The 14,234-nt window shown below is 33.2% G+C and overlaps 1 protein-coding gene across 2 annotated transcripts in view; it reads left to right on the top strand.

The window, feature by feature from the left end:
• The window catches only part of Fur2 (furin-like protease 2), a 583,898-nt gene that overhangs the window by 555,092 nt on the left and 14,572 nt on the right, over positions 1-14,234 (top strand). The window contains exons 9-20 of one of the 2 annotated variants that reach the window (XM_067111734.1): positions 879-1,043; positions 3,991-4,108; positions 6,365-6,528; positions 6,681-6,839; positions 7,053-7,131; positions 9,155-9,373; positions 9,617-9,804; positions 10,160-10,307; positions 11,134-11,252; positions 11,463-11,612; positions 11,888-12,167; positions 13,287-13,486. In XM_067111734.1, the coding sequence (XP_066967835.1) occupies positions 879-1,043; positions 3,991-4,108; positions 6,365-6,528; positions 6,681-6,839; positions 7,053-7,131; positions 9,155-9,373; positions 9,617-9,804; positions 10,160-10,307; positions 11,134-11,252; positions 11,463-11,612; positions 11,888-12,167; positions 13,287-13,486 (1,989 nt within the window). Of the gene's footprint in view, positions 1-878; positions 1,044-3,990; positions 4,109-6,364; positions 6,529-6,680; positions 6,840-7,052; positions 7,234-9,154; positions 9,374-9,616; positions 9,805-10,159; positions 10,308-11,133; positions 11,253-11,462; positions 11,613-11,887; positions 12,168-13,286; positions 13,487-14,234 lie in introns of both variants that reach the window. The other variant, XM_067111733.1, reaches the window with a different exon arrangement.

The following is a 14,234-nucleotide window of genomic DNA, read 5'->3' as shown; positions in this document are numbered from 1 at the left end:
CTCTCTCTCTCTCTCTCTCTCTCTCTCTCTCTCTCTCTCTCTCTCTCTCTCTTGAAGAAGAAGAAGAAGAATATGAGAATAGACTTTTCGCTCAAGTTTTCAGAAACTCACCTGGTAAAAAGTAGTAAGTGAAAGAAAATGCATATAAAAGTTGATGATTGACTAAATATTTGGTTGTTGATTCACATCTATATGTAAGCAATAATATGAGAAGTAAAAGGCAAATTATGTTGGCATTGAAAACCCCTGTTGAAGGAAAAGGTTCATCTAAATTGTTTCAGTTTTTGTAGCATTCTTGAGGCTACTTATTTACAATACTTACCATTAAACACAATAATAGGAAAGATTGATGTTGAAAACCAGTGGTATTAATGGAATTCTTCTTTTCCTTTTGTTTTCCTAGTTTTCATTACATAATAGGTATTCATTTTAAAGTTGATCTACCACTTCTTGTAGAGAAAATAAGAATTAGTATGGAAAAAAGTGTAGGGTTTCATCTTTTAGGCTTTGGTTTAGTAGGTGTGCTAGATTATCCACCCTGTCTAACTCCACATAACTGGAAATGAAAGTCAAATTATTGCACATTTAGCTCATACATCAACCAGTTCTTAAACAGTTATTAGATTTTGTCTGAAGTACCACAAACTAGCCTGCCATAATTTACTTCAGTGTGTAAATGTCATGATAGTTAATTAATTTTATGACTGTGTTATTGATGTGGAGATTGATGGGTTATATCATTGGGTTTGATTAAATTATTTGAATTGCCTTTCATTTGGTGGGACCACATTGTTTAAGGGCAGTAAAATTTCTGATTCTACTGCCAATAGAGGTTGTAATTTTTGGTCTGAAAGGTTTTTGTTTTTCCCCTTTTTTAGGAACTAGTGCTTCAGCCCCATTAGCTGCTGGCATTTGTGCCTTGGCCTTAGAGGCCAATCCTGACCTCACTTGGAGGGACATGCAACACATCGTTGTCATGACTTCTCGGTATGAGCCCCTAAGACAAGAAGATGGATGGTTTACTAATGGTGTAGGACGGAGAGGTTCGTGTCTGAGTTTGTTTATATTTTTAATCATGATCTGTAGTACACATCATTTAGTAATGCCAATGACAAAATACAGTACAGGTTGAGTATTAGTAGATACTGCACTATATCTTTTAGCTTTAATATAAGAAATGTTATGCACTGTACTTGGCATAGAATATTATTTTGGTCAAGCAATGGTCAAGTATACTGCTGTAAGGTAAATACAAATGTGTCATGTTGTTGCTTTGCTATGCTAAGGTAATTGCTTAATACTGTAGCTTAGTGGAAATTTTTTTAGGAAATGAATTAATGGTAGTTGAGCATTATCCTATAGGAAGCAACATGCATACATTTTATAACTTTTAATACATTCTGTAGTACAGCAATACTTTGCAGGACTGTAGAAGTGCTTGCAAAATATGATAAATGTCATATAGTCAGCTTTATGTCTTGGGTGTGCATAACAAGATTTGCTTCATAGGTGCATTGCATACATATGTTTTAACATTTTTTTATGTTTAATTTGGCTTCATTCAAGGTGCTTTGTATTTGTTGTCATTGGTTCATTTTTAATGTTAATATTTAAAACTGTTTGTCTAACTGTGTTGTGGGTTCTTTTAACATTTTTCAACACAAATGCACATATTAAACCATTTTTTCTTCAAGATATAACCAAGGTTTGATTTTAAGTGAAAGCTTATGATGTTCTTCTAAATGATACTACTGTATTATATAGTTTTGTGTTTGAAAGACTGCTTTTTCCCTGCAATAATTAAGAAAATTCTTTTACTAAAGTAGGCCTTATAAATAAATATACTTATGTGACCTGTGCACTTTGGTATAAGTACTTTCATTTTTAGTGGAATAAAGATGCATAACTTCATACAGATATATTATACTGTACAGAACTAAGTAGTATGAATGCCAGGTCTGGAGAGTAAATAATCTTTATTTTATCACTTACATTATTGTGCATATCACCCATAGTGCTGACATTATTGTGCATATCACCCACAGTACTGAATGGAGCTACTGTATTGTGTTGATATGGGTTATTTTTATCTGCTTTTTTTAACAGTCTTTCAATAATGCATGCTGCTATTATAGTACAGTTTTTATGCTGCAAAACCAGCAACAGTTTACAATAAATTAATATCTTTAAAATATGATTTTCTTGCTACGTTTTGCTTGACAGTTGCAGTTTAGTATCAATTTAATAATGTTTCTTTGACATGTTATGAAATATTTGATGTAATAAAATATTTCCTTAGATATTGAATTCACTTATGTATTTCTCGTTTGTTTTGAATCACACCTAGTTGACTACTGCATAGTTTCCACAATAAATGTATATTAGCTAAAATAGGCTGGCTATCTTTAGCATTTTGATGCATGCTTTTGCTTGCTGTGGAGAGAACTGTTCAGTGTTCTTTTGTTTTAGCCTGATAAATGTTGCTTTCTTGGATTAGCAAGCTGTAGCAATGTGTTCCAAGCATGATGGAACTGCCACCCATAAACAAGACTCGAGACATAGTTGATGTTGACAGATTTGACACGCATGTGTGCAACACCCCAGCAACTTCAGTATGGACACTAAGAACATAAACAGATCATACTTACTGAAGGTAAAGTAAGTGTTGACTCGATTTGGGGCATTTGACTTGTTGTGAAGTAATACTGTTATGTAAGGCATGTAATGGTACTCATTTCTGTGCTGTCTCATGTTATTCATAATTTTGACTAAGGAACTGGTAAGGGATATTCATACAGTGACTAATAGTGTATGAATAGCATGTCAAAAGAACTGGTGATAGGAGGTTTTATGAAATGGGGTTCATGATTGTAGGGGTGTTTTGATTAAAAGCAGTTAAGTTTTCTCATACTAAAGAAATGGAATTATGAGGTAGGTGTTGGAAATGTTTCTCCAGGCGGGAATACCAGTAAACAGGTTGAGCTAGGAACATGAACTTCCATTTACAATTTTTTTCAAGTTTAATGATAGGAAGCCAAGATCTGTTGAAAATAATTTTCTACTTTAAAAAATATAGCAGTGCTGTACAAGCAGCACAAGGTGTTGGGATGATTATTTCATACTTTCAGATTTCACTTTATCCTTCTGGTAAAGCAGTTATTGCTTGCTTTTAATTTTGCAGTGTACAGTAGAATGTGAAGATTAAATAATATAGGAGAGGGAATAAGAGTTTATAATTCATGTGATATTAATGTCCAGTTTTATGATTTTTATCCAATAACAATTTTGGATTCATCCAAGCCCACACAAAAATTAAAATATCAGTTTAAAAGTTAGTGTCATTGCAAACTAGAAAAAGGCTGTTTGTTTTTCATAAATTATTTTTATTTTACAAGCATTGTAAAACTCATTATGGACATAAGGTTCTAATTATTGTTTACAGTTTTTCATATATAACTGCTGCTGTACGAAAATACAGTCTTGGTTTTTCAAAGATAGGTCTTTGATTACTTTGTAGAATGTTACGTTGTCAGTATAGAAATAAAAAAACAATTTTATTATATCTGTCAAGTAGTCTTCTGGAGGGGATATTTTAAGAACACCAAATGGCTTATAGCTTGAGGACTGTTGAAAGGCTTTTGAGAATCCTGCATGAAATGAAAGTACCTTTTGAAGTGTTTAGTTCATTATGAGAGAGGACTAATCACTGCATATTTTGGCGGCTCTTCAGAAAATGAGGCATGAAAGACAGGAATCCATTGTTTACAGAAAAGGCATTTATCTTTGTGATAGTCTCATTATGACTAAGTTTGCATCCAGTAATAGTTTGAATGATTGTTAAGGGACTGTTGATGTTATAAGAAAATACATTTTTGTGATAGTGAATGCAACTAGATAACTGATAAATTTTAGTGAATGCAACTAGATAACTGATAAATTTTGATTAATACAACATTTGAAAAATGCATTAACATTTCTGTGTTTTTCCAGTAAGTCACAAATTTGGCTATGGACTAATGGATGCTGGGAAGCTGGTTGAACTTGCTGAAAAGTGGACAACTGTACCTCCCCAGCATGTATGCCAGAGTTCTAAAGACAGAACTCAAAAGTAAGTTTGTTGTACTGCTCTGACATAAAGATTCATAAAACTTAAGATACTAGTGTAAGTTTAGCAGACATTTACTAAATGTGGTCATGTTTTTTTTTTTTTAAGAGTCTCTCACCCAGCAGTATGAAAGTTAAAAATTCTGATTTAGTAGTTATATTTGATTACTCTACCACTTTGATTTGCTAATGATGAATACTTTGGCATAATTTTTGTCATATTTTGAGATTCCAACCTCACCACTTTCCTTAAATATTAGTCTTTTTGCCATGCACTTAGTGTTGCAGTTTGATTATTCATAATTTTGCACTGAAATGGGAAAAGGTTGCTGATCATATTTTGAAGTTAAACACATGCACATTTCTTACAAGTAGTTAAATACTGTTTTCCCCTCGGGTCATATCATAAGTCAGACTTAGTCAAGAGTGAACTTTGGTCACTTTTAGTATAAGTGAAGTAATTATTCTGTTATAACCAACTTTAGCTATCTTGCTTGCTTTATATCAGCATTTTTGTGTCTAAACATGGGGTATACTATGATAGTGAAAAAAATCCCAAGTTTTTTTGCATAAAACAGTTGTTATGGAAATGATTGCTGTATATTCATGTGGCTTTCTTGATGTTTGAGTTCTTTATGCATTAGAAGACTGTTTTCTCATTAAGATTTAAGAGGAACAGTCTTATAATCATCAAGAGGAGTATACTCTGCTAGACTTACTATTCAGATTCAGATTTTTTGTTATCTTCTTATGGGCTAAATGTATAAAGTTTACTGTCTGTTGATTTTTGTTGTGTTTCAGTGATTTTTAGAAATTCCTCTAAATACGAACATTTTAATTCATTCATCATGTAGTATATGTGTACTTTATCAGTAGGTTCAATTTAGATAGCAAAATGGGGTCATGTACTTCTCATTTAGTTAACTACAATCTTTTTGACAAGAAAAACAGTAGTTAAAAGTAAAATTAATATTTGTTTTATTTAAAAGAAAATGCTCATTATACTTATAGAAGTAAGGTAGTGATCAGTTTACTTTTTGCCTTATTGCACAAATCAAATGGATAATTTTAACTAAGTAATTTGTTTATTTATGTTTCTGTATACTATATTCATTTCTTCATTTTTTGTTTACAATAAATTATTTATTTGTATTTACATGATATACATATTTGCATGATGTGAAGCTTCAGTAGTTTATATAAACATGATCCACATTGAACTTACCTTAATTTGAATGCTGTTAGGCATTGTAATCATCATAGTCTTGAAAAAACCACAAATTGGAGAACAAATTTGTTGTTCTCCAGTTTTGGGTTTCTTCAAGTTTCAAAGTTCGATACTGATCTGTTATCATCATACAGTCTTCTCGGGAAATTGAAGTGTGAATGACATCATTTCAATATATTAAACTTTGTTTTTTCACTTGTGTTATGACACAAATGCTGTGACCTTAAATCTCGTTGATATACCAGTCCATATTTTATAAATTTTATCATTATCCTGATGATATTCCTAGTTCCTTTAGTTTGGCATATAAATCATATTGAAGCTGTCCATAGCTTTTCTAGTTCTTCTTATCCCCTTAATGGAGAACCACCTACTGTACACTACGGCTGATACTGAAGGTTATCATCATCATCTCAGGCCCTGGCTATATTGCTTTCCACCTTTTAATTTTCATCCATTCTCCTTATTCTCTTCCAACTTGATTGTCCAGCTTCTTTATCTTACTGCACTTTCGCATCTTACTTTATAAATCCTTTGGACCAGCCGTATGAAAAATAATGATGATGATGATGATGTCGGCATCTTTTAAGATTAATTTTTTAAGGGACTTTCCTCAGGAGGGTAGAATTGGTTCTGCATCATTGAACTTGAAATGTTTAGGATTGTAGATAATACAGTATCTTCTATGTAATAATATACAAACTTGGATGATGTAGAATGCTGTCAGCTAGATAAATCATTTTTTGTTTGAAATGTTGCATTGGCAACATTTCAGTCTCATAATGTTAGTCTGTAGATTTCCTATGTGATTACAGTATAGTCATTTTCTTAAGATTCTTTCTTGAGGCAAATTTAGATGATATTTTTAAGATTTATCATTTTAAGGTATCAGAGAGAGAACCGCAAGAATGTATTTTAATAATAGTGCTGTAATGATTGTTATAACATGAGTGATATGATTACTACTATACAGTACAGTATTGGCATAGCAGTCAGTGAGGTAGATGGAATTACACCTAATCCAATTTGCAGGGGAATTCCTACCATAATGGGAGAGAGTGTGGTTGCAGAGATTGTCACTGATGGATGTGCAGGAACTTCAGCTGAAGTGCGTTACTTGGAACATGTGCAAGCCAGAGTTTCATTGCGTTTCCTCCCAAGAGGGAACATTAACATTAAATTAGTGTCCCCATCAGGTTTGTGTCAACTTGTTTTATTTCTTATTGATAATGACTTTATATTTCATTTGGAAATGCCTGGTGAGAGCCAGGTGAACATACACCATCCTGAAAAATATAAAGCTTTTCATCTTTCAGTGCTTTGACTTCTTCTTTTATTTCTTTTGTAGGAACGGTTTCAACACTGCTTTTTGATAGACCTCGTGATGTGTTCTCAGAAAAATTTGATGATTGGCCATTTTTATCTGTTCATTTTTGGGGTGAAAAAGCAGCTGGCACATGGAAACTCATAGTTACCAATGCTGGCACACGACAAGTTCCTCGGCCAGGTATTACATTTGTTATGTATTAAATGTATTGCAAATATTCACACAGTAGGTTGTATTACATATTACAGTATTACAAAATCCTAACACAGCAACAGCAATCAGCATACTGTATTAATTAACACATAGTCCAAGGAAAATTTCAGTCAAAAGTAACCACATTTTGGGTCACAGTCTTTACTTAATGAGAATTGTAACCAAGAGATATTTTGACAGGTGTCCTAATCCAATGGCAGCTCATCCTACACGGAACAAGGGAACCTCCCGGTCGTCTTCGCTCTGAACAGTCTCAAAGGTCAGATCCTTTGTCTTCTTTGACTCTGGTCCTCCCCACCCAATCTGCCTCAGCTCCCCACATCCCATCAAGAAGGCCCTCTAGTGATCCCTTCACATTTAGGTATAGTACTAAAAGTGTTGAGAAGGTCAGCATGTTGTAAAAAGTAAGACCTCCAAAAGAAGCAAGATACTGTACATACAGACAGCCCTCACAATCTACGCATTAAATGGATGAAGATGTTCTTGCATCTGTAGTGTGCACCCGTTGACAAATAACTAAATCAACTATGTATTTGTTTGAATTTGCCTGTGTATTACTAAAATTCCTTCCAGGAGATGCACTCTAGAATTATATCCATGTATATATCTGTATATTGGGTAGCTCTTGGGTGGGGAAATTACCTAACACTGTAGTTTAATGGATCCCTTGAGTTTTTAATTGTGTGATTTGTAATTCATGTGAAATCCAGAATTTTTCCCCTTCTTAACATAATCACCTTTTAAACAATTTGCATCAGTTTGCATGCCTCTTCATGATGTATCGTATGGTTTTCAAAGGAATATAATTTGACGTGAAGGTTTTCAAAGGAATAAAAATTTCTATGGTCCTGTCGTTTTAACTGTAAATATGGTGGAACAAGAAAATATTTTGTTTATTGTAGCTCTAATAATAACCCTTAGTTTTTCATTTTTGGTAGGAACTGTATTTGTTTGTAACTCTTATTAACCATTATGACTAAGTTCATCTAATTTTATAACTACTTACAATATGTTGCAATAAAGAATTGCATTCTCTTTCTTTACTTATACTATATACAGTATTTCTGTGTACTGTTTTAGATTCTGTACAGTATTTACATAGTGTACATTATATCAATTTAATCTTTCAAATCACAAGGTTTATATTTCCGAATCCAATTGTTGATATGTTATTATTGAGCTTTGTGTAGTTGTGCTGTACATACATCATATTACTGTATTATTGTACTGTTCTATGCAAAAAAATAAGATGTGTATATAACAGAAATTTTTTTAATACAGTGTAAACTTGATAATCATGAGTAGAGAATTATAGTTCATTTTTTTCAGCAGAGAAACAAAACTTCTGTTCTCTTTTCCATTCTACCATGACACTGGTATACATTTTCATTTTCCCTTGTCCCAGCATTTGCTCACACATTCATCTCTTCATATGCTTTTTTTTTTTTAATTGTAAAGAAATGGAAAGTAGACCATTCTCTTGTACTTCTTCCTTTTTGTCTAGTAACACTTCAGTAAGTTCTTCTTCATGTGCATTTACACTGAAAATTAGTATTCTTTTGATTATTTGGTGTCAGTGACTGCTTATGTTTGTCTGGAAAGCATAGAGAATTAATTACTTTACAGCCTTATTGCCACTGGTCCTGTTAGCGTACATTATTTTAGAATGTGAAAAATATCCAGTGACAGTTAAGAATGGAAGCAAAGTTTCTAGATGGGAAGATTTCAACGTCTTGCCTTATAATGTAAATAGTGTACAGTATAATACAGAAATTCAGTTTTTTAATCATTTCATGATTAAGTATGATTGGCTTCCATTGTATGATTTTGTCTTAAATAGTTTGCATATAGCTTACTGTATCATTTAAAAAGGTGGTGGTCAGAGGTGTACTTTCTAGCTGAAGCTGTAAGGAAAATGGATATCTAAAGAGATTTATTGGAATATCATGCATATCAGTTCCCATAGGACAGAATTTTCCTTTACTCCAGTTATATCTTATGAAATAACATTATTAAGACTTTTGCTCTACAGGATGTAGTAGAAATAGCAATGTTTTTTTTTTTGTTTTTTTTGTTTTTTACATAATTTCAAAGAACCAGGAAGCAGATATATTTCCACCCCTTTATGGCAGGTAAACAGTAGATTTTGAGCAATCCATGCATTAAGAATAATCTGCCAGCAGTAGTTAAAGCTATATAATGGAGAGAGAACTATTTGAAAAATAAATCTTATGTGTTTATATTTTATTTTCAATATATCTAAAATTTATTTTTGTTTACAGCGTCCTTGATCAAATATTTGCCGGATCCAGCCCAGAAGCCACTTTTGCTACTCCTGATGGTACAATTATCTCTGGGCCAAACCAAATAGCCTCTGCCGTTAGCAGTAACAGTACAAAGAAGGTAGCCGAGTCAGAAGTTTGTCACAGTCAGTGTCTTGGTGGCTGTTCAGGTCCAGGGCCTAACAACTGCAGAGCTTGCCATCACTACAGTCTTGAAGGGTTTGTTATGATGGCCTGTTCATTTTGATAGTTCATTATTTTTTATGTGCATGTTTATAAGCTCAGTAAAATTATACCTTTATTATCTTCTTTGGAGTTTACTGTTATGATTTATATTGGACATAGGATTATGGAATGCCAATTACATTCTGCAAAGGCTCCTTGCTATATAGAAAATGTTACAGTCATTATTGCTATTCTAATGTTGCTGCAAAACTAAATTACCTTTACTTGAATTTTCAGTGAGTGTGTAGGCAGCTGTCCAGAGGGAACTTATGCTTCAGAGAATCAAGAATGTTTGGGGTGCCATGAGTCATGTGTTATGTGCAGTGGACCAGCACAAAACCAGTGCCTTGCCTGTCATTCAGGATTACTTTATGTGCTACACCTTGGACTCTGTGTTGAGACTTGTCCACAGGGCTATTATTCAGGTCAGTAAGTTCAATAGAAAGAAAGCTTTCTTCTTGGGTTTTGATATTATAATCAAGTTTTTGTTAATTCATTCAAATTTGTCCAAATTTCTTACTCTAAATAAATCAGTTTCATTGCAAGAACAAAAGTCGACTATAGAATTTTCCCTAAATGAAACGACATATTTTCAAGTAATGTAACCACAAGATAAAAATCCCAGTTTCTGCAGCATTCTTTTTGTTCCAAGAGTAATTCTTTCATTCCTAAGATAGTTTATAGCAGGAGCATAGAGGATTTACACACTGAGTATAGTTGATATTTTTAATTTTCATACCCTTATATCACATAGTATGATTGTTGTTCATATGATTTCAGTTGACGGTACTTGTATGCATTGTGGATTGCATTGTAATGAGTGTGATGGTCCTGAACAGTGCACTATTTGTGACCACCATCTGCTTCTTGCGAATGGATCCTGTCTCACAAGTTGCCCTCAAGGATTTTATGAAACCCAGGATAACAAGTATGTAATGATCGAACAAAATTATTTTATTTTATATGGGAGATTCAAACATAGAATTATTTAGAAACTTGACAGTTTCACTAGAAGTTAATCATCACTCTTTCAAGAGGTTGGGCAGAGGCTTTCTTCAGGTTTTGACTCTACTTTTTACATTTTTTTTAAAAGGTTGTATACAAGGCAATTGGAAAGCGCAATCATTGTTCACTTAACATAACAAAACTTCAAGTGAATGCACATCCATACTTTAAATGAGAAATATTATCATAAAAAGTTTAACGGCTTCAATGTTTTTTGTGAAAATATTTACTAAGTTTTTGGTATATACAGTATAGACAGTCCCCAGTTTACGGTGGGGGTTCCGTTCCCGACGGCGCACTGTAAGCTGAAAATTGCCATAAATTGGAACATCATAATTATAATGGGAATAAATAGCACTTACGGCCCCGTTACAGTGATGTAAAACCAGGTTACAGTGCTGTAAATTGGGTAACGGCACCGTAAAACCACTTCGGGTGCCGAAAAATAGAGTTAACAGCGCTGTGAACCAAGCACTGTAAAGTCGGAACTCCGTAACCCAGGGACTGCATGTAGTACAGTATTAAGTGTTTTTCATTTATATGTGAAGTTTGTATTTTGTTAAAATAGACTCCAGTTTACCCAGAATCAAGATATGTGTATTATCAAGCAACATTTGAAAGCAAGGTTTATGTAACAATTTTTTGACAATTAATCCTAAATAGTGATGGTTACTATATTTTTAAATCATGAAATATAGTTTACAGGTGAACTTCAGATTCTACGTATGGATGTCTTTTTCTTTATACAGATGTGGCTCATGTTACCCACAATGTGAAACTTGTGTAGGGGGTTCAGAAAATGACTGTGCAACCTGCAGACCTAATTCATACCAATACAAAGGTAGATGTGTCTTCCGCTGCCCTGATGGTAAGTAAAAACACAAACAGTGTTCAGGGATTTAAAATAAGAATTATATGCTTTACATGTTAAATGTCCCAGGGTGAGAACATATGGTGAAAAACTGAATGCTGTAGTTTTACATGAGATCTTACAAAAAGACATCAGAATTTCCCTTTATGTAAGTTTTAGTACAGTATGATTTAACATAAAGATAACAAATCTTTTACCTTGTGACAGGCACGTTTGGTGAAGAAGTGACTGGGGAGTGCCTTGTGTGTCCTGCAGGTTGTGCAACCTGTAATGGAGCAGATTCTTGTACTACTTGTATTGATGGATGGAGAATAAAATCAGGTCGTTGTGTGGCTTCATCAAATCACTGTAACATGAGTAAGTGGTTGAACTAAGTTACACCTGTTTTGATTCTCTCTTCCTGGATTTTTAAAACTTTCTTTTTGTCACTAACTTCGATATGAGATTCTTGTCATATTCTTCTTATTTGTATTTCCTTCTAACATAATTGACCCTTGAGCTCTTTTAATCATGTTCCATTGGTTTACAAGAGAAAAATTTTCTTTTTTTTTTTAAGGAAATGCAATAAATTCTTGAATAAGAAGCATTTATTCAACATTTTGTATCACTAATTTCCTTGCAAATCTCAACAGATGAATTTGCTGGGCTTGATGGACTCTGCCAGCCATGTCATTCCACTTGCTTAGCTTGTGTTGGACCTAGGGATTCCCAGTGTCTGCATTGTGCTCAAAGAAGATTCTTACTAGAGTCAAAATGTGTAGGATCATGCCCTCATGGATATTTTGCTTTACGAGGTCGATGTTTACCGTGTCCTCATGGCTGTCACACTTGTACTTCTTACAAAGAATGTGGGTCTTGCTCTGCAAAGTTCCACTTATACAACAGTCAGTGCATAGCATCTTGTCCACTCGGGTAAGAAAGTGTTATTTCTCTTTCCATAAGCAAATAATTTTTGCACTGTAATCTTAGTTAAATTTCCACATTGCTGATGCTGTATTTCCAGTCCTATATTTTTACTGTAAAATATGACACACAAATGAGTACAGGTATGTGACAGTTTTGTAAAAGCTGTTTAATAATAGTACAATACAGCATTTCAAAGTACTATATGGAAAATCTTTAAAGAATAAGAATATTTACTTTAATAAATAACATGTTAAGAGATTTTTTACCATACATGAAGGAGTTTTATATAATTGGCTTGTAAGATGTAGAACAATTGACAAAACTTCATTTTCATAAGAGAGAAGATTTAGATTCAATGAACAAAAATGTTTTGTGAAGAAACACATGGTTAGGTCTAAGCTGCATTATCTGAAATTAAAAATTTAGGTACAGTATCTGAAATTAAAACTCATGTGTAGAATATCATAGGAATTATAAAGGGAGGCTATTGTGTTATCTTGTAAACAGACACACAGGTTGATGTTTTAAGGGCTTTAATAACCTTTTTGGCATTTACATTTTATTTGGGGGGGTTCATGATTTTGTAGAGGAGTTTTTTCTTGTACAGTAATTTTGTTAGGGTATCAAAACAGCCTTGTCTTTTAACCTTAATGAGCTTATTTGAAAGTGTTATATTTGGGCTTCTTTCAAAAATCATTTTGCCTCTAGAAAATTATAAAATGTTTTCCTTGATCAATTTGTAGAAGTCTATTAAATCAGTGTAGATTTTTGTTTTTATAGGAATGTAGTTTGTATGTAAAATAAGCCCTGTGAGATTTGAGTTATGATTGTGTAGTCTTATTAATCAATACTGTATAACTAAATAAGTCAGTCAAATTCCCATATTTAGTTTTCATAAAGGAAGATGGTTGTTGAGAAGTAGTTATTTGTGTTGAAATGTCTCTCACTTTGGATCATATTAATGCAATTTTATAAATATTTTAAATGGTTTGTGTGTGAATGTCAGTATAAAACGAATGTTAGATGACTCTCAACATTACAAAGTTTTATCAGTTATATATTTTAATACCTGTTTTTTAAACTTGGACACTAAATGATCTCATGTATTGTATATTTTTCCAAAAGGTTTTATAGTGACAGAGGAATTTGCATTGCATGTGAATCTTCTTGCTTCTCTTGCTATGGTCCAAGAAGTGATCAGTGTGCATCATGCCATAACAGCTCATTCCTTCTGAATTCTACATGTCGTCCATCATGTCCTGATTCTCATTATCCTGATGGAAGGAAATGTCTTCCTTGCTACAACAACTGCCGTACTTGCAAAGGTTAGTCACTAAATGGTGTTCAAATATGCTATATTTTTGTTAAAAAATATACATTATTAACCTTATTTTTCTTTTGTGTATAAGGCTTCTTTTTATAGTTTGCATATCTTATACATGTTAACTCCTTGCCAAAGGGACTAGTTAGCTTAGGAATAAACAGAGGTAATCATCATGATTTTATGCCCTGGTTATTGTGTATAAATTACAGACATTACTGTATCTTAGTTTCTTGAAAAGTACAGACATTACTGTATCTTAGTTTCTTGAAAAGTAAGAGAATATAATCAAAGAATATATAATCAGGGTGCACTGACAGCATTACTCCCTTATGGGGTCTAATAGTCTTTGAACACTGCTCATCACTGATTATAGGCTAGTTGTGTTTGCTCATTTTTTGTAAAAATAGTAAGTTGATAATGGGGCAAGTTGTATGAGATATACAACTACAGTACAATAAGTCATTTGGTGGTAGAAACTCAAGATACATATTGATACTCTTAACTATTCTGATGGCTTTTTTCAAGGCATATCAGACTAAAATTATATCCAAGCAATTTGAGACTAGCCAAAAACTGCCTTCATAAAATAGTTGGCTTTCCTGAGCACTTTATCTTTGAGCTCTTTTGAGATGTAGAGCCCAAAACCATGTTCCGTCATTGCATAACCTTGACTGAGACTTCATTTAAAGATCCCCCTGCCCGTGGCACATCTGGTTTTTCTCATAAAAGACCCTAGGGTTAAAGGACAA

This window comes from Macrobrachium rosenbergii, chromosome 11, assembly GCF_040412425.1.
Source record: "Macrobrachium rosenbergii isolate ZJJX-2024 chromosome 11, ASM4041242v1, whole genome shotgun sequence".
In the NCBI taxonomy this organism is placed as follows: Eukaryota; Metazoa; Arthropoda; class Malacostraca; order Decapoda; family Palaemonidae; genus Macrobrachium; species Macrobrachium rosenbergii.
Note: the sequence above shows the minus strand (reverse complement) of the source record. Positions and strands in the feature narration are given on the sequence as shown.